General features: G+C 50.9%; 2 protein-coding genes across 51 annotated transcripts in view; both read left to right on the top strand.

Moving 5' to 3' along the window:
* Positions 1-7,780, top strand: part of MACF1 (microtubule actin crosslinking factor 1) — a 323,957-nt gene extending 316,177 nt beyond the window's left edge. For 37 of the 50 annotated variants that reach the window (XR_011537445.1, XM_070610253.1, XM_070610252.1 and 34 more), the window contains 4 exons: positions 1,973-2,184; positions 2,721-2,831; positions 5,385-5,514; positions 6,301-7,780. Coding sequence is in view for 49 of the 50 variants with exons in the window: in XM_070610253.1 (XP_070466354.1) it covers positions 1,973-2,184; positions 2,721-2,831; positions 5,385-5,514; positions 6,301-6,557 (710 nt within the window). In the remaining variant the exon portion in view is untranslated. The remainder of the gene's footprint in view (positions 1-1,972; positions 2,185-2,720; positions 2,832-5,384; positions 5,515-6,300) is intronic. The other 13 variants (XM_070610266.1, XM_070610258.1, XM_070610243.1 and 10 more) reach the window with 1 other exon arrangement.
* A 3,630-nt stretch (positions 7,781-11,410) lies between these two features.
* BMP8A (bone morphogenetic protein 8a) overlaps positions 11,411-26,064 on the top strand; it is a 34,258-nt gene continuing 19,604 nt past the window's right edge. Inside the window, 1 exon segment of the mRNA XM_070610292.1 lies at positions 11,411-12,322. Within this exon segment, the coding sequence (XP_070466393.1) occupies positions 11,515-12,322 (808 nt within the window). The 5' untranslated portion in view covers positions 11,411-11,514.

Raw genomic sequence — 26,064 nt, 5'->3', positions numbered from 1 at the left:
ATGGTGAAGTGCAGTACTGCCTGTAATCACAGTTTGTAAATGGCACGGTGCATGGGGAACATGATGTTATTATATTATTACATTTAAAATGTCATTGCCCTCATCTGAGATCCATTTCTGAGTCTTTCTCTTCTGTCACTTTGTTGTTTTTTTTCTGGGAGAGTTGGCTCAGAAGTAAACTATTAATGTTTACTAGGTTTAAACCACACATCTAAAGTTCTTTAAACAATTCTGGTGTCTGAATCCTCAGCTGAGTAATGATTTTTCACTGATCAGTGTTATCTTGGTACTTACTGTATGTCCACCATTGTGCTGGGTACTTTAACAAACACAAGATAGCTAAGTTCTGATTCCATAGTTTTTTATGATGCGAAGTCTTACTGAAATACCCAAGTTAGTGCTGAAGGAAACTCTCTAAGAATCATTTAGTAGACACGAGGGAAGTGCTTAAGTCCAGAAAACGGATAAGTAGAGGCCAAGGAATGACCCTTAAGGGGCAAGTTCTCTTGGGGCCCGAGGAGGAAGGAAACAGCTTAGCATTCCAGGGAGCATTAAATCGTAGACCATCTGGACAAGGAGGACTCTGAGAGATCTGTCAGTCTGGTCACCTCTAGTGAGCCTGAAGAAACAGGCCCAGAGCAGGAAGACCTGGTTGGGGCAGTCTGGACTGTGAGTCAGAGCGTTTGATATCCAAGTTAGTCCTTTAACCTGATACTTTGTTGTGTCAACATAATAAATTGAGAAGAATTTGGATTTGATTAGGAATTTGGAACCACACTGCTTGGACACTCATAACAACCTGATTTAAAATCTGTTTCTACCAAGATTCCTCAAATTCCTTGAGGATGTGTGGGGTTAAGCAGAACAGAGAGTAGCACAATTACCTGAAATCCTCTACACTTGTAGTTTCTGGCTAAAATAAAAAATCTAAAATAGAAAAGAACGACAAATATTTTGTTTATAATGGTTCCCTTCTCCCAGGCTTCGCCAGCAGTCCCATTTGTCTAGATTTATCTAGTACATTCTAAAAAGTGAACAGTTTAGGATGAATGAGGTGGTAGAAGGTTGTTGCAGGATAACACCTTTCAGTGAGAAAAAATCTAAGAACATATTCCAGAGGAATTATTTAGTAGTATCTTTCACATTTAACATTTGTTTTGGCTGTACTTGGTATCTTCTGACCGAATCCAAATTTTAAGTTCTGGTCTGACAGTTCCAGAAGGCCATGGGACAGCACTGTTGGCCTTCAGTGCTATTTCCAGATTCTTTCCCCCTTACCATTCCTTTCCCACTTGCCATCTTCCCTTCAGCTTCTCATCGCTTCCAGTTTTTGACTTAACAGTTTCTCACTGGCAAGTTTTGTGCATGATCTTGATCTTTCTCTCTCTCTCCTCCCACATGTTTACTTCTTAGTGATTCTATCCTGATCTTTTTACATACTGAGTTCCTGGACCCCTTTCTTTAGGATTGTTATTGACTAAATTCACATAGAAGAGTCTAGACAATGTCAATTTCAGGGATCTGTTTTTCTCCACTATTTCATTACCACGTATCCTGCAAAAGTTGAGCAACAGTACACATGTACTATGAGAGAGAAAAGAAGGGTTTTTATTTAACCTCAGAGGTTTTTGAATTGCTGCATCTGCTTTTGTTTGACCAGCTACAGTGTGCTTACCCCAGGGGACAGTGGCAAGGCAAGATCATGACGATAGAGCGGGATGGTACTTTGTATACAAACATTTCTTTATTCTAGCAAACCTAGGGGCTTATTAAATGTGTTTGCAATAGGTAAGAATCTTGACAAGGCTGATAGATCATGAATTTATCTCTATTTTAAAAGAATCGACAGATGGTACTAAACCTATAACTTATATAACTGTTATCATGGGGTCAAGCAGCTGTATGACCATCAAAGGTAATATTTTTTAAGATTAACTGACATTGTATATATGTGTGGTTATTCCCTTTTTAGCACGAGGTAGAACTAACATCGAACTTAGAGAGAAATTCATCCTACCTGAAGGGGCATCCCAGGGGATGACCCCTTTCCGATCACGGGGTCGAAGGTCCAAACCATCTTCCCGGGCAGCCTCCCCTACTCGCTCCAGCTCTAGTGCTAGTCAGAGTAACCACAGCTGTACGTCCATGCCATCTTCTCCAGCCACCCCAGCCAGTGGCACCAAGGTACGTACTGATCTCCATTATGCCCTTCTTCCCTGTTCCCATCTTTGCAGATAATCATTGTTCAGTGTAGCCTCTGAAAGACTCCAGTGAGGAGAGCAATGTGAAGACATACAGACCAAGCTCTACCTAGGCGAGGCTGACCAGGCCCTAGTGGTACACAGATACAGAACCTTTCAGATGACTACAGAGGACATTTGTTAAAATGTGAACTCAGGTCATTAAGTCAGAAACGCTTCTTTCCACATGTTCCCAGTTTGAGTGTGAGCCCATTCAGAGTTACTAATTTTGAAAATCCGGGCACTATCTGTGCAGCTGGAGCTAACAGAGAAATTTGCTGTTATGATGGGTGATGTACAAAGAATGCTGTTGCCTTTCAGCCTGGTCCCTTTCATCCCGTTGGACTGATATGCATTTTATTTTGTTTTCTGTTTCTTTAAAATTTAGTGTCTTCTATTTATTTTTTTGTTCCAAATTTGCTCCCTTTCTGTTCCATTTTCAATTGTTCCCGTCCTTCCCTTTGGATTTCCGTTTCACAGACTCCACTTCAGTTCTCTCGCTGTTATGACAAACCCTGGTTGGTAAACAGTAAAGCTGGCGCCCCTGTCAGGGACAGCCATTATCCTGACCTCCAGCTGCTCAGCCCTGAGGTAGAGTATGGCTTTGCTGACTAAGGACACAATCAAGGCGAGGCCCTCGCTAATGCCAAGAACTTGACCAGCTATTCTTCCTGACACGAATCCATGCTCTTATCCGTCTTTGTGGTGCTTGCTCTCACAGCTGATTCATCTAGTCAAGTGTTTTTCAGGAGTTTCTAACTCGGATTCACCAAAATTGGAGATAAATAAGAGATGCCTAAACTGGATTCTTTAACAACTTTCTAACAGTCTTTAGAATGATATTTGTTCAGGATGATAAACAATGGTTATTCTTGGTGATTTGTTTATTGATATTGCTTATAATCAGGCCTCTTGGAGTCTCCAAATGTCAGATACGCAGACGAGTTACGAACACTTGAAATTCGACTATGGTGCATGTTCAACAGTCCCTCTTTGCTTAGAACAGAAGAGTGGTTGGTGCTCCCCGCCCTGAGCCACATCCCAGCGGCGGTTGGTATCTCCACACTGGTCTGAGGTGTGGGTGCTATTTATTCCAGCCAAGCACAGAATCAGTGAACACTGCTCTGAGGCTCAGATTTTAGCTTCTGAATCTCTTGGCCTAGGCACTTGGGTGTGTACAGCCTTGATTTGAATACACATGCTAGCAATTAAGCATGTTCAAGTGCAGTCATTATAATGCCCAAGCACTTTTGGAAGAGCAGTGTTTCAGAAACAAAACATGGGCTTAGCGGCTTGTCAGTAGCAGTACAATTTGCATTCCAGCTCCTTCTGGGAGCCATTGGATTCTTATGCCTCAAAAGAGAGCGTTGTCTTCAATCCTGTAAAGCCTCAGCCAGAGGAAGCAGCGGGGACAAGAAGCCAATGCCTGTGAATGGGCTGCTGCTTTGGGGTTCGTCCCGCTCCACACTAAAACCAGTTCAGGAATCTGTCTGATTTGAACGTGATCTGGGGACCTACTGCCACTAAGACCCCAAGACTCAACCTGCTTGTCTTGATTTCCTCTTCCTTGATGGCTCCAGTTTCATGAAAGTCTCAAAAGTTCTAAAATTTTCAATGTTTTAATTATGAAGTGCAAATTCTCATAGGATTCTGCTAGATCAGCCTTTGTTTTGTCTTAGGGTTTTACCTTTCGTTTCATTTCATTTTGAGGTTTCATCTTTCCTTACCTGTTGGTGTTCTACAGGCCGTGTCCTGACGTGGACTCCAGCCCAGGGTCCCTGGGGCTGTGGGCTCCCCAGCAGCAGTGCTCACAACAGCGTCTGAAACTGGTGCTCTTCCTCCTGTGTGGGCCAGGAGGGTTTGTGCTTGAATGTTAATCACTTCCTGTCGCTTTTGCTTTTTCTTTATAAGTTAAAGAAGCACAAGAAACACAATGAAATCGGTTGCTTTATTCTTCTATCTGTATAAACATCTTAAAGGTCCTGGAAAACAATTTACACAGTTGATTTCACAGAAAAATTAGAAGCACCTGCTGTGGCATGAGTGATGTCTAAAACAGATCTAAAATATTCTTTCTCCAAATTAAGTGTACCACTATCTTCAAAAAACCACTCAAATAGGAGATGTGGCTCCTACCAGTAGCAGTGATAATCACATCCACCCAGCTCTTTTCCAGTCTAGGAAGTGCTTCTGCTCATGATTTATTCATTCAACAAGTTTTTATTGAGCCCCTTTTCTGTACCAGACACTGCTTTAGGTGCTGAGGATGTGACAGTGAACAAAACAAAGCCCTGCTTTTATGGAGTTTACCCTTCAATGCAGGAGGACAGACAACAAACAGGGAGCCTCCCGGGGCTGACGGCGGGGCAGCAAGGAGGCCAGCCTGGCTGGATGGATGAAAGAGAGGGAGTGCGGTAGAAATGAAGTTGGAGAGGCAGGGTCTGTCCCTGCTTTCCTCAGGGAGAAATAATGACACAGGTGTTAATTTAGATAAGTCACAGAGCCCCGACCCCAGCCAGGGTCTTTTGGCTCCCCATTCAGAGCCTCATTCCTGATCCCACAGTCCCACTCTTGTGTACTTCTACTAACCATTTATTTGATCCACAAGTCGAGTAATTGTATCTGCATTTGCCAATGAGGAAGTAGAGTGAAGATCTTAACTTGACTGAAGTTACTGCACCTACCTAGTAATAGAGGTTGGAGTAACATTTGTATTTCCATATTAAATATTTGTGGCTAGAACTCATATTTCAAACGTCTAGCCTCAAAACTTGGATACTTGGGGTTATTTGAAATTTTTTTCCTTTACTCATTCATCATATTTCTGTTTGTTAAACTATTATAATCTTACTATTTGAGGAGTTTTTTCCCATTCTAGTGGAAATTTGTCATTAAGATAGAAGGTATTGGAAGATATTTTGAAATTTTAAATGAACATGAAACCTTTATTTTGGAAATCATCCAAATACATGACCTAGGACACTTTCAAATTAAATCTTTGCTTTCCTGGACTTTTAATTTGCTTTTCGATCAATTAGACATAAGGAGGCTCAAAATTGAACTTTAAATTTTAAAATCAAATTTTAAAATTGAACTTCCATCCAAGATTTCACCAAGTAAATATGACCTTTTTATCCTTTTAAGGTTATTCCATCAACAGGCAGCAAGTTGAAGCGACCGACACCAACTTTTCATTCTAGTCGGACATCGCTTGCTGGTGATACTAGCAACAGCTCCTCCCCCGCCTCCACAGGCGCCAAAACAAATCGAGCAGGTGAGTGTCTGCCCTCGTGCCTGTGCGCTGGGACAGGGTGAGGACGGGTGACCAGGCTAGGAATTTGGAAGCAGCAGCCTCTTAGCAACGGTTCACGGCCCCCTCCCAGGGACATGTCAGGAGAGTAGCCTTAGGTGTGGTGCCCAGAATGACAGACCTGCTTTACTTTTCTCTGTCACTACAGCCAGCTCTAATCTTGCCTCCTGAGAGCAGGTGCTTCAGAAAGGGCCTTCTGAAGCAGGACCTTCCTCAGAAGCCCAGTGTTGGGACTGGCCCTTTGCTAGTAATTTTTCCAACGCCCCATATTTATTATTGCTGCTGGTGAGCCGAGAAAGTCAGAGGAGGATGGCATCTGTTCACCTGTTGATGTTCCTTGTGGGGACCTAGGGATTTGGCTTCATTTCCTGGCTCCCTGTTTCCTATCACTTCGCCCCCATTCTCAGTCTGCTCACACATTACCCCAGCTGGCAGGCTCTCATTTGTGCCAAGGTGATCGAACAGCCTCGCACGGCTCTGCTGTGGGGGCATATGAGGTAACGTGCTGTGGATAAAAGCTAGTTTCTGATCCTCAGAGCCAAGCTTCTCAAGCAGAATCACAAAGCCATAAAAGGTTTCAGCAACTTCTGGGTAGATGGGACGACCAGGGTTCAGAAAGGCTCTGATTTGCCCAACGTCACACAGCATATCAGGTGGTATTAGGATTAGAACCCTGGCCTCTAGTCACTTGTTCTCCCTCCCCATCCATGCTGTCTCTATTAAGTCTGCTGCTTTATTCTTGAATTCCAGACCCTAAAAAGTCAGCCAGTCGCCCTGGGAGTCGGGCCGGGAGTCGGGCTGGGAGTCGAGCCAGCAGCCGACGAGGAAGCGACGCCTCTGACTTTGACCTTTTAGAGACACAGTCTGCTTGTTCAGACACTTCAGAAAGCAGCGCCGCAGGGGGCCAGGGCAACTCCAGGAGAGGGCTAAACAAGCCCTCCAAAATCCCAACCATGTCTAAGAAGACCACCACTGCCTCCCCCAGGACTCCGGGTCCCAAGCGATAACACTGTACAAGCACCCCAAGCCTCTGTCCACCTTGAATCCTGCTCCATACGTTGGGTGTATATTTATTCTGAACGGGAGAAGTTATATTGTTAAAAGTGTAAAAGAATAATTGTGTTATGAAGCTGCCTTATTTTTTTTCTTTTTGTAAGTTACTATTTTCATGTGAATATTTATGTAGATAAAATTTGCCTCCTGGTAACCCTGTAATGGATGGGGCCCAGAAATGAAATATTTGAGAAAAACAAGTGAAAAGGTCAAGATGCAAATGTGTATTTAAAAAACAAAAAGAAGAAAGAAAAGACAAGCCTCTAAATAGGGTTTCTGCGCGGTGCAGGGTTGTAAACCTGCTTTATCTTTTAGGATTATTCCTAAATGCATCTTCTTTATAAACTTGACTTGCTGTCTCAGCAAGAGAAATTATATTAAACAAAAAATAAGAATCCTGCAGTGTTTAAGGAACTCTTTTTTTGTAAATCACAGACACCTCAATTAGCAAGAACTGAGGGGAGGGCTGTTCTAGTTGCTTTGTCCATTGTTTTTAATGTTGTGTGGTTTTAGCTGAGGGGAGGGAACCTCATCTAGGTAACGTTTGCACATGATACAGCAAAAGGAGTTTATTGCAATACTATCTTTGAATACTGTTTCAGTACTGGGTGTTTAAAGGACAAATAGCTGCTAGAATTCAGGGGTAAATGTAACTGTTCAGAAAACGTCAGAACATTGGAGTTTTAAGAGTCCTGGTTTATAACTTCCTATCCAGCCCAGCCGCCAATAACTCCTGTGCTCACCAGGACCCAGGCCCTTGGCAGAGGGAGACTCCTTGGTGGCATTGTGAGTTATAGATTTGTTTATCTGCATTCTTTGCTATTTATTTAAATGGTCGATCAACTTCCCACAAACTGAGGAATGAATTCCACGAGCCTATTCTGAAAATGTGGACATAAACACTTACTCATCCTTTAAAGGAGTTCACCAGCACACTTGTTAACAAGTCCCGTTTGCTTCCGTCTTTTTTTGTGCGTAATAAAATTAACTGACCAAGTGACCATGAAGAGGGGCTGTCTGGGGCTCCTGTTTTTTAGCTGCTCTTCCTCTTCAGCTCCGACCATGTTGCTGTGTGATTATCTCAATTGGTTTTAATTGAGGCAGAAACTAAAGCTCTACCAATGAACTGTTTAAAAACAAGACACACTTTTGTATTAAAATTGCTTGCAGTAACAAACATTTTGTATTTCCTGATTTTTATTCTCAACCATTTACCTTATATATAACATGTTACTCTGGGGTATGATTCTTTTGATGCATTATTCAAACGAGAATATCTTGATGGATAAATTATGGAGCTCATTAATAGATTTTTTTCTTGTTTGTTTTATCCTCATTAATTTTATTTAACAAGGGAACAAAGAAATAATCAGGCTATCGTTAACATAAATCTGTAGGGTATCTGCCCCACTTATGTGATTAAGCAAATACCAATATGTAAAAAGATTAGAAATCACAGAGATCCTGGGGTTTGAGAGAATGGGGCCAATTTCCCACAGTGCACTGAAATTTCTGGTTAAATGACAGAATAGAATTTCAGAGGTAGAAGCAAAATTGGTCATCAAATCTAGCTCCTTTATTCTACAGATGGAGAAACTGGAATGGGAAAAAGGAGGAGAAAGTGATTTGCTTGGATCACAGAACGAATAAATGGCAAAGTGGACCTCAAATCTCATCCTTGACTCCCTATTCAAGTCTGGCAGTTTTGTTTGCCCCAGCCCTTAGTTGGCTTTATAATAATTAGAACAGCCAAAAATCAACTAATTCCAACAACAGGCATTAGACTGGGAAATAACTAGAGAACTTGAGAGGGAAGAGGGTTCAAGCTCAGCCGCCTGTATTCTTGATCAGAGGCAATACTCTTGTGATATGGGAGGTTGGTAAGACGGACACATGTTTGCCAAAGCTGTTTGAGGCCAAATATCCAGATTAAAAGAAATGTGCAGGCTGATAGATCCTGAAGGAAGTGTTTATTCTCCGTGGAACTGAGGAACTTTAAGATGCCAGAATTTTGTGTAGTATAGTGGTTTTTGCCCAAATTTGCTTCTCCCTTTAGGTCTCCTGGCTGCAGAAGCATGCTGAAAACAGCTTGACAGCCATCTTTTCAGAGTCTGGACCATGGTCACTTGTTTTTCTTACCAAGTCATTCAAATTTTCCTTCAGTCTTTGCAACAAAGCTCAGCTAGTGGTGGAATCTGCAGACAGTATATTTGCATTCAACAAACACCTGTATGCAAAACCATGTGGGAAATAAAGGGATGGCAGGAAAAGGGTTAAAATAAAATTACAGTTCTGTGATACAAGTGCTGAACAAGCAATGCAGATTTAGTGTCTGCTGGGATAGAGCATGAATGCGAGTTCCTGAGGCCTTGAAGGACAATCGCTAGCATTAATGAGAGCTTAGTGTATGCCAGTCACCATGCTAAGTGCTCTAGATGCTTGCTCCTTTAATCCCCATCACTGTCCTACAATTGTGAGCCCCATTTACAGATGAGAAACTGCGCCTGAGAGAGGTTAAGTGACTTGCCCAAGGTCACAGTGTTGCCAGGTGGCTGGGGAAAGCCCTTGTTTGACACCACTTTCTGCAAGAAAGCTTCCCCACCTCAGTTCCCTTGCAGCTCTGGAGTTCTAGGATTCTACGCACACATCGCCGCCTCTGCTCCCTCTTCCCTTCCAGGCACTTTGCCCGCCCCTCTGTCAAAGAACAGCCTTCACTCTGCCTTCGGGAATGACTCAGGTTCACCTGACTGTCACCCCTGTTAGAGTGGGGGCCGCTCGGGGCAGGGAGCTGGCTGGCTTCATCTCTGACTCAGGCCACAGCACAGAGCAGCCCAGGGGTTGTTGCTGAATCGAATCGTGGGGTGACGCCCTTTGGAATGGCTAAAACCCAATGTTTAGGTTTATGGGAATGTGAGGCCCATTGTTTAAAGAACACAGCTATCTCCACTTGCCCTAAACTGAGTGAAATGATTTCTGCTGTTACAAGAATCAGCCCAGCACTGGGCTGCTTGCAGTCTAGCTGGGAGCCCAGTGTTGCATGATGCACACCCTGAGAATTACAGACTAGATCTGAGGCCCCAAATGATAGTGTGGACTCAAAGGGGAGTGCAGAGGAATGCCCAGTGGCACAGAGAAGGACAGTGAAGGGTGCAGGAGATTCAGAGACCCAGACCAAGCCTAACAGTCAAGGACACCCCCTTGACTCTGCTCCCTGCCTCCACATGCAGTCACCAAGCCCTGTGGATTCAGCCTCATAACAGCCTTCTCCTCTGCCCTCCACCCTGGCCACTGTCTCCCTCTCTGCCCTCTCGTTACTGCGACTGTGTCCAACTGTGGCCCTGACTCCAGTCTCTCTCCAGTCCATGGTCCCCTCTGCATCCAGGCTCTGGTCTCGCCCTGGGCACATTCAATGGCTAAGCTGCAGCATGCTTAGCCAGGTTAATTTCCAATTCCAAGCACTGTGGAAATTGACCTGTTGGGTACAAGGCAGACTAGGCAAGGGCTTAAGGCAGCAGCAAATGATTGTTTAGATTTGTTTTGATATTTTTTAGAAGTTTGAAGTGATCATGGGAAAGTGAATTTTATTGGACATCATACATTCATTTTGAAGTTTAGGCTTGAAACTACATAGGGGCCCATAACTGCCTGGAGTCCAGAGCCCTCATCCAGCCTCCCTGCAAGGCCCCTTGTGGTCTGTCCCTTGCCAGCCCCTCCAAGCCTCAGCCTCACCCTCCCCTTTTGCTCCCCCCCCCCCCCACACACACACCCCAGGCTCCACTGAACAGCTCACCTGCACGTGGCCACCTGCCCCAGCCCAGCTCCACTGTTGTGTGACCTCGGGGAAGCCCCTTAACCTCTGTGCGCCTCAGTCTCCGCGCCTGTTAACAGAGGGGATTTAAATGGCATCCACTCTATACAATGTGTGTGCATGAAAGCTTGATGCAGAACGTGCCTGGCACACCGTAAGCGTTATTTGTTACCTGCCGTTGTTATGCTCCCTCGAATCTCAGGGCCTTGACACAAGCTGTTTCCTCTACCTGGAACACTTTCCTCCCACTGACCTTCCCTGTCCTCCCAGGCCAATTCCTTCTAGTCTTCCCAGCTCGGTCTAGGTGTCACCGCCTCCCAGCGCAGCGCCTTAACCGTAAGCGAATAGACGCAGTGAGAGCGCGCCTCGGGAAGTGCAGGCTGTGCGGAAGGGCTGGTCCACCGAGGAGTTTCCCTGAGGAGCCGTCTCTCTGTAGGCCGCTGAGGGCTGTGACAACTTAGACGCTCAAAGGCGCTTCCTGGACGCTGGCGAGGGCCCCAGAGCTCCTGGGACGGCCGGAGGCGGGTGCGCGTCTTCCGCGCCGGGCTGAATCGGCACCGGGTTCCCCGGGGCGCACAGCGAGAGCTGGCGGGGACCGCGCAGCCGCAGGAACAGCTGGGGCGGCCCGCGTGGGCGCAGCCCGGGAGCACGCGGGAGCCAGGTGGGTGGGCGCGCCGGGAGCAGCGACCGAGCAGGTGTCCGGAAAGGAGAAGCCCCCAACAACGGCTCAAGGGGACAGCGGGGAAGGCGCCGAGAGGCCGCGAGGAGCTGCGGTGGCGGGGAACGCGGGCCCGGCTGCTGCTGGCAGAGGAACGCGTCCCACTCTCGGGACATGGCCAGCACCCGCGGGGCCCCTCTACCTATAGACCCGGCTGAGGCGTTTCGGGTTCTTGGGCGACAGTCTGAGCACCAAGGCGGGGCTGTCGGGTCCCTCCGCTGGCCGGGCCGAAACTCGGGATCCCCGCCCAGGCGAGGGCGCCCGGACCCGCCCCGCGGGAGCCAGGTTCCTGATTTCCCCGGACAGCGCTGCTGCCCTGGGGTCCCTAGGCCGAGGCCCCCAGCCTGCAGGACGGCGCGGCCAGCGGCAGGGAGCGGAGCCCAGGATGACCCTGAGGCCCCTGACGGCTGGGCTGCGGACCCCTCACCCGACGGGCGCATCGCCCACTAGCGGGCCGCATCTCGAGGTAGCCACCTCCTGCCACACCAACCGCACCCCAGAGCCCCTTCCCGGGGCGTGGGTTCCGCGGCCTTGGCCCCGCCCCTGCGCCCCATTGGTCGGCCCGGAGGGGGCGGCACCCGGCGGCCGCGCTGGAGCACAGGGGCGGCGGCCCAGACGGCGGGGCCGCCCGGGAGGAGCTGGGGCATCCGCGCTCCGCGAGCCCGACGGCAGCTCGCCCGCCGCCCCTGCGCTGAGCCGGCCTCGGCGACGCCGGACTCGCCGACAGTCCCGGGTCCCCTCGGCTGGAGCGCGCCAGGTGCGGCGCGGGGGGCGCTCTAGGGCGGCGCTCGCCGTCGGGGCCCGGCCGGGCGGCCGCGGGGCGGATGCGCGCCCGGTGATTGCCGCCGTCCGGCCCGCCATGGCCGCGCGCCCCAGCCCGCTCTGGCTCCTGGGCCTGGCGCTGTGCGCGCTGGGCGGCGGCGGCCCCGGCCCGCGCCCCCCGCCCGGCTGCCCGCCGCGCCGCCTGGGCCCGCGCGAGCGCCGCGACCTGCAGCGCGAGATCCTGGCGGTGCTCGGGCTGCCCGGGCGGCCCCGGCCCCGCACGCCGCCCGCCGCCGCCCGGCCGCCCGCGTCCGCGCCGCTCTTCATGCTGGACCTCTACCACGCCATGGCTGGCGACGACGCCGAGGACGGCGGGCCCCCCGAGCGGCGCCTGGGCCACGCCGACCTGGTCATGAGCTTCGTGAACATGGGTGAGCGCGGGCCCGGGGGGCGGAGGGGCCCGGCGGTGACGCCCGACCTCCGCCCAGCACGCGTGCGGGACGGCGGGCTGTGTCCGCGCCCATCGGGCCCCGGGGGAGGGACGCGGGCTGCAGGGGAGTGTGGATGACCTGGGCAGGGCGCGCCCGGCCGTGAGCCGGGCGTGACCGTGTCGTGGACAGGGCCCCGCAGGGTCAGGGCGGGGCAGGCTAAGGGGTGTGGAGGTCGGGGCCCTGCGGGAAGGGCAGGGGCAGACGCAGGAATGTGAGTCAGGGCCATGAACCTCCACCCGCCTCCCAACACACGCAAGCGTAGGAATCATGTTGTGTCGGGTGGCCCTGGGCAGTCTAGGAGGACGGGCTGGTCCTGGGCAGACAGATGAGTGAACAGAGGTTGTGATGCTGTCCCTGTGATAAGCGCAGCGGTGAAGACAGGGGCAAAGTTCAGTGTGGAAGAGCCTGGTCACATCATCAGAGTGACCAGAGCTGAGATGAGAACCGGTGTCCTGGGTCCACAGCAGCCTCCTCCCCGGGCCAGGGCCCCAGAGCCGTGGGTGGGGGTGTGGCTGTCAGGGAGCCAGTGGGCAAGGAGGTGACTCTGAGCTCAGTGGGGCAGGCTCTGTGATCTTGTCACCCTGGGCCCGTGCTTGGGACATGGCTTGGCCTGTGGAATGACCCACTGGGCAGCCTGGACCCTCTTCATTCTCCCAGGCAAAGCCCGGCTTTTCCTCTGCAGAAATTTTACGCCAAATCTCGGAGCCATTTACCCTTAAAGTTCTCAAAGAAACCTTTTCCATCACCAAACTCTCTTTAATCTACTGTCATGAGTGTTTGTCCGCTATCCGCTTTGCCTGCTCCCTGTGGCTAGGGAGGGGCAGGGGCAGGTGCTGGGCTGGGGCAGACACCAGCCCGGACCTGGGGACCCAAGGACTACAGCTCAGCCTGCGGTGGGGAGAGCTGTGGGCCCGAGAGGAGGGAGAGGACCCTTGCAAGACCACCAGCCCCCTTCACCTACAGCATCGCCCTTAATCCTCCCAAGAACCCTGTTACCAGCCATGATATTTGCCCCTCTCTCAGATGAGGACAGTGAGGCTCAGAGAGGCAGTGACATGCCCAGGATAGCACAGCCGTTCTGTGGCCAGAACAGGCTCAGACTGTTTGGCCCGCCATCCAGTGCTCAAGGTGGCAACGTTTCTGCTGTCAGTGGGTGGTTCTCGGAGCAGAGAGAGATTTCAGAGGGGTTTGGGTGGAGGAACCTAGGGACCAAGCAGCACCGGGTTCTGTGGGATCTCAGCCTTTTGCTTCGTATTCTGTTGTGGGAAGAGGGGACAGGCAAGGAAGCCTCTGTCCCCCACCCCAGAGCTGGTGGTGGGCTGAGCTGGGGGAATGAGCAGCAGGAGGCCACTGTCAACCTCTGCTGAGAGCCCAGTGCCCGGCACAGCAATTGGGCCGGTGGGTTCTGGATGCCACCTTCCTGGCTAGAGGCAGGGTGGGGACTCGGGACAGAGAAGACCATATGTGGACCTGAGGCTGGAGCTCTGTCCTTGGGACAAGCTGACCTGGGCTCAGGACCAAGAAGAGCTGCGGATGCAGTCACCCCGGGAATGTCCCCAGGGGAGCCATCCATTAGAGTGAGTCACCGCCCAGCCCGTGTCCTGCTTCCCTCAGCGTCTCCTGGGTCAGGGCGTGCACAGCCTCGGTGGGAGCTGCTGCTGGAATCAAGCAGTGCCCTTTGCTCAGGTGGACCTGGTCCCTTTCCTGCCTCTGCTGTGTGATCTTAGGCAAGTCCCTCCCCCTCTCTGAGCCTCAGGTCCCTCCTTGTAAAATGGGGATCCTAGTGATCGATGCATCCTCGGGGTTGTTGTGCGTTTGGTTGATAGAGGGGGAGGAGCAGAAATCAGCCCCTCTCGTAGGGTGAACCTGGCCCTGGTCACTGCTGACCCCATCCCTCCCAGCTGCCGCCCGGCTTAGGTGTGGATGTGACAGGAATGTCCCCACGTGTCTCATACACATGAGAAACCCAGGAACAAATTTTAAAAGCCAACCAAAGGTGTGTCTACCTATTTTAGACTAAACGTTAGCATTTGAAGGTCCATAGCTTTATAATTCCCCATTTCATCCATGCAACGACGGGTGAAGCAGTTTCACCAGCCTCATTTCATGGGCTCAGAGAGGTTAAATGTTCACCCCAGGGCCACAGAGCACCTCCCTGGCATCATCCAGGCTGTGGATGCCAAACCCCAGCTTCTTCCCGCGCCATCTCTGCGCGTTTCATTAAGAGCTGAGGCCTGTGACGCTGTGAGAGTCACGAGCAGATCTCTGCTCGTGGAAGCCCGGGCTGCGGGCGGCCCAGCCGGCTGTCAGAGGGCCTGCTTCATTCTGATGGCCTCATTGCCCTCGCAGAGCTCTGTCGGTTACACTGGTTTTAACTGGTAATTACCTGGGCTGATGTGGGGGTTAGACACCTGCCAGGATTCTGACCTGGTTTGGAGGCCCGGGCCCCAGGCCTCTGTGGGTCGGCGGCCCCTGAGCCGCCATGGAGTCTAATAGCAGAGTCGCTGTGGCACCAGCGCCCACGCCCAGGCTCCCACACCCGTTGCCTCCAGCTCCAGCTCTCCTGGCAGCCACATCTGGCTCCTGGGAAGCCAGAGCTGGTGCCTGCCGGGCTGCCGACCGTCAGTGGCAGCCAGTAGGACCCAGAGGCCGTGGGCCTCTCGCAGGCCTCCCGCCCGTGGTCAGACGTCTGTGTCCGAGCAGATGCTTTAGTTGCCCGGCTCCTGACTGGCAGTGCCTGTGCTGGGAGGTCACGGCTGTGGCCAGGGCCGCCGGTGGCCCTGCCTGGCCTGTCTGTCAATCTCAGCCTTGTGGACTCTTGGTTCCCCTTGGCCAGGACGCTGGAATGGGGACCGAGACCCACGAGTAGCAGACGGAGCCTGTTCCTGGTGTCGCCTGTGCTCAGGGAGAGGAGAGTCCTGAGCTGGGAGGCCACACGCAGGTTCTTGTACCGCCTGGGCCCACCACTGATTCCTGTATGTCCCAAGTCGTGTCCCTTCCCTGCTCAGGGCCTCTGATTCTCGTCCAGCCTACGGTGATGGTGTCAGAGGACAAGCGGCCTCCAGCCCTGGCCCTGTGGCTCTGTGTGGGAGGTGCCTCCTCACAACCCCGCCCGGTCCCCTCGACCCGAGTGTACGTGTGACTGGTGCACCTGGGGCGCCTCAGGCCGGCCCCGGCCCCTGAGGGAGGAGGACATGAAGGACCAGCTCCACGTGTTCCTCCTGAATCCTGTCACCTCGTGTCAGCCCAGCAGCAGGTGCCCGCGTTCCAGACTGAGAAACTGAGGCACAGGCAGCACTGTGGGCAGAAGGCTAGCCAGGAACAGATGGAGCCACCTTCACTTTTGTCCCGACCCTTCCCTGCACCAGACTGAGCTATTCCCGTGGTCTCCGGCAGCCGGGGACAGGGGTGTTGGGTTTGGGAGAGGCAGGGCTGAGTGGGAACGAGGGACTTGCCCGGGGCCTGCTCGACTCCGTGACCTTGAAGGGGTGATGCTTTACCTCCACGAGCCCCGGGCCACTTTCTTTGGATCTTTACTAGGGAATTCTTCCCTTTTTTCACCGAGTCACTCAAGGATCATGAGGTACCTGCTCGGTGCCGGGCACAGTTCTCGTTCCTGGGATATGACAGTGAGTGAAACAAAGTCCCTGCCCGCATGGGGCTGACCTTCTAGTGGGAGAGACAAGTGACGGATACATAAGCCACGAAGATGAGTGTCAGGTGGTCTGGACAGTGACACCCCCATCTGGACACCAGAGGGCAGGCAGGACTGGGGTGGGGACTTCTGACCTGGACTCCGACGGGCAGGGTTTGCATCTTTGCTCCACCATGTGCTCTCAGTGTGACCTGAACTTTCCAGTCCATCTTGGAGCCTCAGTTTCCTCCTCTGTAAAATGGAGATGCTCACGGCGCCCACGCTATGGGGCTGTTCAGGGATTGTGTGAGACAGTACCCAGTGACGATCAGAAGCCAAGAACCTCCGCGTATGTTCCTTCATTTGCATGTCACAGTTACAGTCACATCTTTGTTGTAAAAAGAGGAGAGTGAGGCTCAGAGAAGTTAGGTGATTTTCCCAACGCCACACAGCAGGTCATCTCCCTGCCTGCACATCCTCTGCTCTTCTGCTATACAGAAGCTGCCTCCACCCAGCCTGGGGCCCATCGTTAGGTGCAGTAAGTGCTGCTGAAACTGGACTGTGTTGAATGTTGTAAACTGAGAATCCTGTTTGTAAGTGTCTTTATTGTTTTGGGGTTTACAGAAATAATGCATGCTCATTCTACAATTCAGACCCCTCAGGAACACATGGCATGAGCGCCCTGGGTGCTCTACTCCAACCAGCCCGTCCCCTCAGCAGCCAGTCTCTTATTTCTATCACGTACAACTCAGGTGGCCTGTTCTTCAAACTTCCTGTAAATGGAGTCGTACAGTTCATACTCTGTGTCTAACTTTTTCAATTAGTCCATGTTGTTGTTTCGGTAGTTCTTTTCTTATAAATGAGTTGTATTGCGTTGCGTGACTCCACCACATTTATCCATTCTTATTAGTGGACATTTGGGTTGTTTCCGGTTCGGGGTTGGGAATAAAGCTGCTCTGCACAGCCGTCTGTTAATACGTTAACCCTGGATTTTAATCCTGACTGTGCGGCTTGGGAGCTGGGAGGCATTACACAGGTTCCTTTTGAAGTCTCTGAGCCTCATTTCCTCACTTTTAAGACAAAGTGAGCAAGGCCTTTCCCCCTTCCCCAGCTTGTACAGGACTAAGCGAGATGTGCAGTGAGGCCAGCGGGGTGCCGGCCACACGGCAGGGGCTCAATAAACGGGAGCTGATGTGTTATGTCCTCCTTCTGTGCCTTTGCTCATGGTGTACCCTCTGCGTAGAATATACTCACCTCCATTTCTGCTCTTAAAAGGGGGTGGGATGGGTTTCTATAAATCTGAGTCCTCCCACCCCCACTCCTCCCCCAAAGAGAAGCTCCCTCCATGATCAGAGCCCTCGCCTTCGTCATGTGTGTTTCTCTTAGGATGCTGGTTGCTTTCCGCCTGTAGATTCAGGGGCGTGCCTGGCTCCTTTCTCCTGCTCCCCAGGAGACTATGAACAGCCTGAGAATGGCACCAAATCTGACCCTCATGGCACTGGCCACCCACCGTGCACCCCAGCCCCAGCGTGGCAGATGCTCAGGGTAGACTGGCAAAGTCGTAGGACGGAGGAATGCAGCAGGAGGCAGGGAGTGCTGAGAGCTGGGTGAAAGAGTCTGGGCCCGGTCAGGTGGGGCAGAAGCCGGGCCAGCCCTCCCTGTCTTTACGGAAGCCGACAATGGGTGCAGCATCTCCCTGGGCCCTCGCCTGGGACCCTGAGTCCCCGCAGGGCCCTGCCTGGAGGAAGGTGGCTTCAGCAGGCACTCCCGGGGCACCTGTTGATGGGAGAGCCTTGTTAGCAGGTGACCCCCCTCCCCAGATATTGCCACCTGGGGGAACTCTAGGGCCACTCATTGTATATGGGCTCCATGTCTGAAAGCCCACACGAAGGACCCCAACCTGACACGTGACCCCTGGCAAGTCTCTGCTCCTTCTGGGCCTCAGTTTCCCCACTTATGAGGTTGCCCTGGAGGCCTTTCCCAGCTCTGACCAAAGAATGGGCCCACCTCCTGCCCGCTGGTGGGGCTCCTCCAGGCAGGAGGCACAGGGTGGGGAGGAACGCCAGCCCACCTCCTCACAGGATCCCATTCCCCAGGGGAGAGAGGGGATGTGTCACCGTGACCACATCTTCCTGGAAAACTCCCACAGTCGGTTCTTTCCCCGGTTTGAAACTGGGGGAATCGCATCCCTCTTGCTCACATCTCCTTGGATCTATTTCTTGGCCTCGGCGGGCTTGATGTGGTGGAGCGTGTGGCTGTTCCCTTCTCATTTGGGGTCAGGCACATCAGGCCTGCACCGGTAATTATGAGTGCAGAGCCGTTTATGGAAACAGCTCTTGAGAAAAGTCAGTAATGAGAACTGACTAAAAATGCCTCCGACGTGAGGCCTGGCCTCCTCTCGGCAGCGCTGAGATTTCTGGGTGGGAGGAGGCCTTCAGGGTGCAGGTTTGATAGCGATTGGCTCTGCGACCCCGTGCGCCTGCAGAGGCCGGGGGCCCGGGTCTTGCTTTAGGTCGGAAGTGGGGCCCTCGGCCTTGTTGCTGCCCGTCCCTTGCCCCTGGGCCCCGGGGAGCCTGCTCTCCCCTCGGGGGCCGGGCCGTGAAAGGAGGCACGTCCCACAGCAGAGTGAGAACATGGGTGGCTTCTGCTGGAGGCGTGCTGTGACTTGGGAGCCACTCCCAAGGGGCTGAGGATGCTGGACACTGAGCTGCTGTCCTGGGGACCAGGAGCCCTCGGGAAGGACAGAGGGAGCATCCCCTCCGGGCCTCAGAACACAAGGGGCTGGATGAGCCGACTGCTGAGCGCCCATTTCCACCCCGTGCTTCGGTCCCTGCCCTCAAATTGCTGGCCGTCCAGAGGGGCAGACGAGCCAGGGACGGGGATCCCTGGGATGGGGAAGGGCGAGCCTAGCGGGCTGATCTCTTCTGTGGGCAGAAGAGGACGAGGGGGCTTCCACAGCTGGACCCGGAGGAAAGTAGCCTGTAGACGTGGCGGGATGGGGTCAAACCCAGGCGAGAGGGACTCCGGGGAAGGCGTGGGCAGCCAGGAGGCCCAGGAGGCCGTCGGATGGGCTGGCCCGGCTCAGGGGGCCTGGGACGCAGAGCGGAGCTCAGGCTCCTCCCAGGGGCCCTGTGGGGCTGTGGACGGGTTTGAGGGCAGAGAGGAAGGACGGACGGACAGGTCAGAAGATTCTGTTTTCTTAGCCATTGTGGGCTAGAGGAAGAGGGTGTCTTTTGAAGTCTTACGTTTTGGTCTGAAACAAGACCGATTTAGGTCATCCGGGTGACTCTAAATTTTGTCCAGGGCACAAAAACAGCCGAAGCCTTTGCTGGTGTCACTCTGGTGGACACAGGGTGTGGCATCTGGAGACCTGGCCTGTGAGTGGCGGGTGCAGGGTCTGAGACGTGGAAAGGCAGAATGTGGACTGCGGCCGTGGCGGGGGAGGCCAGCTCCTGCCCACAGCAGGCCCTTCCTGAAAACGTGGGATCCCGAGGAGGTTTTATCAGGGGCTGGAGGAGAAGGCGGAGGGTGTTGAGATTGTTCATTTTCCTGGAACCACAGTAAGGTTAAGAATGTAAATTCTTTGACAAAGTGAAACTTTGTACAAAATAAGGCGCTCATGGAACAAGTTGGGGTGGCACTGTTTGTCCCCAGTGCTGGGCTCGTGCCCCACCAGCCTGGATGTCTTGATGGAGCTGGCTGTAGGTCTGTTTGGCTGCAGGAAACTATACGTAGCTTTCGACCCACATCACAGGGTCATTCATGGACTGTCAGTCCTTCAGCAACAGCTGAAGTTTATAAAATTCTTCCTAGGTCACAGAGCTTCTTTGAGTCACCGTGCTGAGTTCTTGAAGGCTGAGAAACAGCATTTCTTCCACACGACCTGGCCTTGCCTGTCCCTCCAGCCTCATCTCGCACCTCGGCCCTAGACCACTAGACTCCAGCCCCTCGGGCTCCTGGATGTCTCTGGAACACACAGGATTGGCGTTTGCTCTTTCCTCTGCCTGAAAGGTTCTTCCTCCACGTCTTCACGTGACTGGTTCTTTCTCCTCCTCCAGACTTGACTTTTTCCCCTCATTTACCAGGTTTTAGGATAATGAACTGAATCCTAGCATTCTCCAAAGGCAGTGGTTCTCAACCTCCCAGGAGACACCTGACACTTTTGGTTGTCACAACTGGGAGAAGAAGGCGATGCCACTGGCGTCTAGTAAGCAGAGGCTGGGGATGCTGCTAAAGATTCTAGAATACACAGGACAGCTCCCGTAACAAAGACTTATCTTTGTTAGTGCCAAGGCTGAGAAATCCTGTGCAAAGGTGACCAGTGTTTCATGATGAGGATGACGGTGGACTGATGGATATTGACATATGTGATGTGTTTCAGTCTGTTGCCATTGTTATCCCCTTTGGTCCTGAATTCTGGCCCTTCCTTGGCCATGGCAAAGCCCCTTCAAGTTGGCTTCTGAGTATTTTTAATCTCTCCCAGGAGTTTCTGAGAGCTTCCATGCCGTCTGCTGCAAGATGTTCCAGGCTCTGCTTATGCTTTTCCTGCCCCGGTCAGCATCAGCGTTTCTCCACGAGCCCTGCTGCCCTGTGTGGATGGTCCTGTGAGACTGCACTCTTGGCACGGGGGCTCCTCATTTCCCCTGCCAGCCGTCCCTTCCAGGCCTTTTTGGTGGACAAAGCTAGCGAATGTGTATTTCCTAAGAGAAAAGAAAGTCATGCGTTCAAATTGGTGTTTCCAATTCAATTTTAGGATCATAAGGTTTTACTTAAATTCTTGGGTGCCTATATTTTCTTTTATGCTGAATAACTTGCTCCTAACAACATTAACATCATAATTGCTTTATTCTACAATTACAAATATATATTTTATACACAATGTACCATATATATATAATAGTTACAGAATAAGATCATCATCATAATATGATTACTGAAAAATTAAGCTTTATTTTTAGTTTGTTTTGCCCTTAAGCTATCCCTAAGCTATACTGGGGATGTAAGTCAAATTACTCTGTTTTAAAGTGACTTGAAATAATCTTCACTGTGTGGTTAAGCCACCAACTCGATGCGTCATTCGTTTACTTTATTTTGCATTTTAATCCTAGATATTGCTCTTTATTTTTGTATTTTGAATTAATTTTGTTTCATACTTATGTGAACTCTTTACAAAATTCACAAAACAAGGAGCATGCCAGAGAAGGCTGGCTTCTCCTACACTCTCTCTCTTTCCTCCCCCAAAAGGTAGCTATTTTTTGATGAATTTATTCATTTGCAGTTTCCCTCTCCATTAAGAAATACAATTACATCTAGACTTGTGGAATTACGTATGATGTATATGCAGTTTTATAATATTTGGGCTTTGACTTTTTCTTAGATGAAAGGTCTGTTATCTGTACTGTTCACTTTGTTTCTTTTTAAAATAAGAATATCTCCTGGAGATCACTTTATTGCAGAATATAGACGATCTCTTCATCTGATCTGGCTGCTTAGCACCCCACCATGAGGCTGTAGCACACTTCAGTTTTCCCTTCTCCTGCTGATGGACATTTGCATTGTTTGCAGACTTTTTCTGTAATGAATTACAAAACTGTACGATAACATATAACCTTGTACATGCAGCTTTTCATATTTTTGTGAGTGTGTCTCTAGGACAGTTTCTTAGAAGTGAGATTTCTGCATCAATGCATGTTTAATGTTGCTATATTTTGCTGGATCCCCTCCATAGAGGTTATCCTGCTGGCAATGCACGAGGGTGTCAGGTCTGATCTTTAGAGGGTCTTACGCGAGAACTTTTTCCCAAGAACCACATCTAAAGTAACTCCACACGGGACTGGATGGGAGTGTCTGTATAACTCAGATTTCTAAAATCGGAGTATATCCAGAAAAAATAGATAAAATAAAGACGAATGTGTGTTTATGCGTAGGTGAGTGTACACACGTATGTTTCCTAGCTCTGTCCCCTGAGAGGGCCTAAAAGCAATGACACTTCATTAGTTTTGAGCACATCCTGGGCCCAGATCTCGGTTTTTAAATCCTATTCTATAAATGGTAAATAAAATGCGCCAGAGGGCCTTGGAGAAATGAGTGATTTCAGGGGTGGGGATGGGGAATTATAAGATGGGCTTGTGTGCTGGACAGTAGGAAGTACTCAGAAAAGGATGGGAAAGGGGGCATGTTGAAGGGACAGGGGCCAACCTGAAAAGGCTCCCGATGGCCAAAGCTGGAACAACTTAAGCAACAAAATGAATAATAGTAGTATTGGATTATAACCCATGGAACAAAATAAATATCCATGAATCCATAATGATATAAGTAAACCATTGAATAATTATGGGAGAAGGGACAAGTCTTTCCTTTCAAAAAAATTCCAGGGATGGGCCGGCTGAGTGGCATCGTAGTTGGGTTCGCACACTCTGCTTCAGCGGCCCAGGGTTCACAGTTTTGGGTCCTGGGTACAAGACCTGCACACTGCTTGTTGGGTCATGCTGTGGTCGTGTCCCATATGCGGATTGGAGTAGGATTGGCACAGATGTTAGCTCAGGGACTGTCTTTCTCAAGCAAAAAGAGGAGGACTGGCAATAGATGTTAGCTCAGGGCCAGTCTTCCTCACAAATAAATAAATAAATCAGCAATTAAAAAAAAAATTCCGGGGGGCCAGCCCAGTGGTGCAGTGGTTAAGTTTGTACACTTCCCTTGGCAGCCCAGGCTTCACAAGTTTGGATCCTGGATGCAGACTACACACCACTTATCAGGCCATGCTGTGGCAGCATCCCACATACAAAACAGAGGAAGATTGGCACAGATGTTAGCTCAGCAACAATCTTCCTCAAGCAGGGAAAAAGAGGAAGATTGGCAACAGATGTTAGTTCAGGGCCAATCTTCCTCACCAAAAAAAAAATCCAATGAATAAATGTAGGGAAAGAAGGAAATAGAAAATCACTATTGCAGATATTGTAGTAGTAATTGCTACAGGCAAGATCCACAAATGGATGCTAAAATTAGTGGGCAAAAGTTTGAGGAGAAACAGGATATATGCTTAAATCTCCAAGTATCTCCTCTAAGATTTTATTATTTCCAAAAGAAGAATTCTGACATTACACTGAAGATGCCTGGCAGACAGCACCTAACCAAAGAGTCAGTTAACATCACTAGTAATAACATAGTTGACATCCTGTTGTCTGATTTGATGCCCGGAGAAGGGGACATCACTTCTGTGTATTCTTTGCCAAAAGCCATGACTTCATTTTATCAGGAGAAAACATCAGATAAACCCAAATTGAGGGACATGCTGCAAAATAAGTGACCAGTGCTCTTCAAAAGTGTCAAGATCGTGAAAGACAAGCAAAGACTTAGCTGTTAACACAGATCAGAGGAGACCAAGGACACCTCACAGCTAAATGTGACGTGGGATCCTAGACTGAAATCCTGAAACAGAAAAAGGATATTCGTGGAAAAACTGGTGAAATTCAAGAAAAGTCTGTAGTTTAGTTAATAGTATTGTAGCCATATCAATTTTCTGGGGTTGATAATTATACCATGGTTTGGTTATGTAAGATATTGTCATTAGGGAAAGCTGGGTAAAGAGTATATGGGAAGTCTCTGTACTATTCTTGCAACAACTTTTCTCTAAATCTAAATAATCTAGTTATTTCCAAATAAAGTTTAAAATGCACACTGACCCCCACCGCCCCCGGCATTGTCCCAAACCCCACCCCTCTCCCAGGTCCTTCGCAGAGCTAGTCGCGTGCAGGGATCTCGTTGCTCCCCACCGTCCCACTGCACTGGGAGCTCTGTGGGGCAGGGCTGTCTGTCCCGCTGCCTGCAGCTTCCCCAGTGCCTAGAGTGACTTGCAGACAGCAAGCACTGCTTTCAAAGGTGTTGAATAAGCGAATTAGTTAATATCCCTGGATGTGACCTGGAGACATGAATGGAAAAAGTAAGTGTTCTTAGAAACCCTGCAGAGCACGAGAAGGCAACACAGTCAGGAGTCTTCTCCCACGTGCCCAAGGGTGAAATTATGGGGACCCCACCACCACCACTAGCTTAGGAATCCCTGCCCCAGATTTTGCAGGTGGGGGAGATAATTGACTACCCGAACCTTGCTCCAAACATCCGTGTTCCCCCACGGGCCACCAGGAGTAGAGGGTCCCTGGCAGGACGTATCTCAGATGGCCGGGATCCAGAACGTAGGCCAGGCAGGGAGTGTCCGCTACCCCATCCTCCAGCCTGTGTGAGTCTGCCAGGGGGTACTGGGAATGAACTTCCTAACCCCACAACCCGCAGCAAAATTTTATGGGAAAACCCAAGAAATCACGTTGTACGGACTTTGGCTTTTCCCATAAATTCCCTCTGTGGACCATCAAACAATAGCAGTGGGGTGGGAAGCAGCGAGAGGCCAGTTCCAACTTGGTTTTGGTGGCGTGTTTTTCAGCGTTCTATCAGGTGATAAAGGCCCACTGTAGTGAAAGGAGCCCAGATGGGAGCGAGGACCCCCAGGTTCCGTCCCCACGTGTATGTAAAAGTGGGAGGAGACTGTATGTGGTGATCTCTGTCCTTTGGGCTCTGATGTTGGAATCCTCAGCACTTTTATGAAGAAAGGTCAGTTTTTGCTTTGGACCTGAGCCAGAACTCGGGCAACGGCCCCAGTGGTGTTGCTGAGGGGCTGCCTCTCCGGGCCTGGGCATCTTTGGGAAAATCCAGACCTTGGTTATAGGGGAAGGTGGAGGCTGGGCATGAAGGTGTGCCGAAAAGGAAACGTTGCTGAATAATATGTTAGAAGCGTTTGCTGGACCGTAACCAAGACCAGCTACCATAGGAACACGGCTGTCTACACTTCCATCTGACCCTGCATCAAACGGTCATTTTGCAGATGTGAATTCTGAGGCCCAAAGGATCAAGTGTGGTGACAAAGGTCAGGCAGGTGAAAAGGAGGCATCTTGAAGCTGTCCAAATGCCTTTCAGCCGAATTGCTGTCTTTTTATGTTATATAATCTTTCATTCCATACTTTTACACAGAAAAAGAAAATTGAATATCTCCTTTCTTGACCCCATGACTCTTGAGTTTCATACATGAAATTCCGGATGGTGCCGGCAGAATGTGATCACTTTCATACGTCGATGAATTTAGGAAATTAGGGGTCAGCGCCCCGCCCCAGCTCCTAAGGAGTGGCCATCGCTCCTGTCTCATAATCCCTGCCCTTTGCAGATTTGTTTCAGAGCCCTCTGTGGACAGGATCCTAATAGCCCCACTTCATAGGTGAGGAGACTGAGGCGACACAGGAAAGGACCTGGTCGCTGATGGGGTCGGGGCTGGGACCAGAAGCCCCAGCTCCTAGCCAGAGCAGCTGCACTTCTCGATGCTGGTTTAGTAGCCAAAGCAGGAGCAGCCCACCCAGGAACTGCCACGGGGAAAATCCAGGTCCTAACAAATGCTCTTCCTCAACACCGGCGTTTTGAGACGTATCTTTCCTAATCTGAAGGAGCAACCCTGAAAGCTGTACATCCACGTGATTCCAGCAAAGAAAGGGGCACTGCCCCCGGGCCAGTTACAGTAATGTCTAGTTTAATGCTGCATCCCAGGAGGTCATAGCAATTTCTGACAAAAAGTCTTATTTTCCTAAATGTACCACCTTCCAGCGCGTGCCTGGAACAGCAGGGCGGGCAGTTTCCCGAGCTGGAACTACGGGCTGGTTTGTCGATTTCACAAACGCACGGGACGGAAGTTTGGACCTGGGCTGAGTTTGGATGAACCAGGCTCTCTTGACCCAGCCGCACCTGGGCCCCCCAGTCAGCAAGGAAGGGAGGCCACAGAGCTTGGTGCGCGCACGGAGCTGGCGGGCTCGTGGGTTGTTCCCTCGGTCACTGGATCCAACAGAAATCAGCATCAGGCCTGCAGACAGAACTCCCAGTGGGCCCCCAGGTCCCAGCTGTCCGTCCCCACTGTGCCTTGGGGACAGATCCCCCTTAATGATGCTTTGAAGGGGTCAGGCACAGGGTGTGACTCAGCAACCCTCCTCACTGTCTGTACCACACGCTGTGACAGCCA

This window comes from Equus przewalskii, chromosome 2, assembly GCF_037783145.1.
Source record: "Equus przewalskii isolate Varuska chromosome 2, EquPr2, whole genome shotgun sequence".
Lineage (NCBI taxonomy): Eukaryota > Metazoa > Chordata > Mammalia > Perissodactyla > Equidae > Equus > Equus przewalskii.
This window is presented reverse-complemented; position numbering and strand designations above follow the sequence as displayed.